General features: G+C 43.1%; 1 protein-coding gene across 1 annotated transcript; it reads right to left on the reverse strand.

The window, feature by feature from the left end:
* Positions 1 to 1503: 1503 nt before the first annotated feature.
* LOC147449881 (TPD1 protein homolog 1B-like) lies at positions 1504 to 2025 on the reverse strand. The gene has a single exon (XM_086522716.1). The coding sequence runs from the start codon at positions 2023 to 2025 to the stop codon at positions 1504 to 1506; it is 522 nt and encodes a 173-aa protein (XP_086378842.1).
* Between the last annotated feature and the right edge of the window lie 223 nt (positions 2026 to 2248).

Below are 2248 nucleotides of genomic sequence, written 5' to 3' on the forward strand. Positions count from 1 at the left end.
TTCTCATAAAGATCACTCAGCTTTAACCATGCTTGATAAGCCGACATCTCGTCTGCTACATTGAAGTAAACACTTTCTCTCGAAGTCAGCATAATGGTAGAAAGTGCTAATTCATCCATTTCGCTCCATTCATCTTCGTCCATATCTTCTGGTTTTATCCCCTTGAGCTTTATAGGTTTTATCTGCTTCTTTTGTACCAACACGTGCCAAATTTTCTTCTTCCACAATGGGAAATTGGTTCCATCCAGCTTCTTGATATTGTAAAGAGCAGTGTCCTGTGATCCAGCCATAGCTACGCTTCACAGTAGTTTACTTTCTTGGGAAAAATTCAGCAGAGTTTCCCCTGTAAACTGACCTCTAAACCAATATCAACCTGTCAAATGAACCAAGAAAGCTTCAGATTCTGCATAAATTTCGGCAGAGTCTCCTTTGTAAAATGGCTCTGGTGTACTAAAAAACAGACCAAAAACAGCTCAAAAAACACTGTCTCTCTGGCACTGTAAGCTGCGGGTAAACCTGTCCTCCACCTGTACTGTCTCTCACTGTCCTGTCACTGTCCTATAAGCATAGACTGCGACAATGCCTCAACGGCAGTAAAGCAAAGATGCAATCCCAATTGTCTAACTCATAGTCAATACATCCTAGCTGCCTATCTAAGGGTGCTCGAGGGATCGCTCCAAGACCTGTATCACCAAAAGGATCTCAAACATCTTTGTAAGAATTTTCTATGTATTCGCTATTGAGTTTGCATGTTTGGTTTTCTAAACGGTTTCATGTACACATATGACTCTTTGTAAGTTACTTGTATTGTACAGTGTATTTTTTTCTACGATCTTTGGTATTTCTCAAGTATTTTTTTTCTACATTGTCTTGTTGCACGACGGGCACACGCATAGACATACACACAACAATACCCAGTTTCTCATAGTACAGAGTGTATATATTTGAGTGATTTTTACAAGGTATATCCAAGGGAAAACTAACACAAGAAGATTTAGAAATTTTCTCATGTAGGAAAACGGAGTCTTTTTCATCAGTGTTTTTCATTCAATGCATAACATAATGAGCTTCTGCTCAAGAGGGACCGCATACCTAGCTAGGTACGATTGGGGGTAGGGGACCACTGGGCCAAAGGTCCCCTACCTCCAATCGTACCTAGCTAGGTATCTGGTGCCTTCCTCAAAGAATCTCATGATGTTGAGGTAAGTCACAAGGTGGGAATTATTGTGAGAATTTGTCCAATTTAACTTCTTGTGGATAACTTAAAATGGATGAATTCCAAGCACTAGTTGAGGCAACAGACCAAATGCAAGAAGTGCTTGAAGCAACAGCTTGTATACACTTCTCAATGATTCCAAATTTTGAGTACGAAGTGAAAAGAATGAGTGCACTTCCTCCCAAGAGATAACATTTTACTAACATGAGCCAAAAGGTCAGGTCAAGGACGTGATGGTTCCAAAAGTTGACGAGTAAAGAGACAAATGAATGAGTTGCTAATGACAATCAGCACAGCATGGTGGCAGAGGCGACGGAGAGGGGGAATTCCACAGCGCTGACGTAGCGAAAGGTGATGCCCTCGCTCGGTGCTAGTGCACCACCGGCCTTCACAACACAGTCGTTCAAGGCTACCCGATTGAACAGCGCCGGATTGACGAAGCTGTCCGACCCAAACGCGCCGCACGAGACATGAATGTCACGGGAGGAGCAGCCATCGATACACGTGTTGATCATCTGCACCAAGAATTCGGAGGGGCCTACGGGTCCCTGCAACAGAACGATGTCCTCCTCTGCCTTGCACTGCGCTTGTACTGCAAGTAGCTTTCTACAGCCACCGCTTGTAGCCGTCGATGCAGAGACGGCGACATGAACTTTATGCGGCTGCAATATAGCGTTACCTGCAACAGTCGCGTTATTGGCGACGGCAATCTGCAAATTAGGGCACAGAAACATTGCCACAAGCACCACATTAACCCAGAAGATGTTGCAGTGATGGCCTTCTGATGATCCTCGCTGCATCATGACCATAGCTCCTGATCTAATCGTGGTGTTTATACAAAAGCTCACCCAAATTTTCTATTGCACTACTTATTTTGCCCTACAAACTCAGTTCCCATATATATAGACCCGGCCAGAAATTATAATTTCCGAAACTTGCAGAATTTGAGCTAATTTTTAATATTTTTACACTATTTTCCTCATAATGCAGGCCTCCGGAGCTATTCCTTTCCCTCTTATTCTCGATCAAGAT

This window comes from Adiantum capillus-veneris, chromosome 10 (assembly GCF_014529385.1).
Source record: "Adiantum capillus-veneris isolate H3 chromosome 10, ASM1452938v2, whole genome shotgun sequence".
NCBI lineage: Eukaryota > Viridiplantae > Streptophyta > Polypodiopsida > Polypodiales > Pteridaceae > Adiantum > Adiantum capillus-veneris.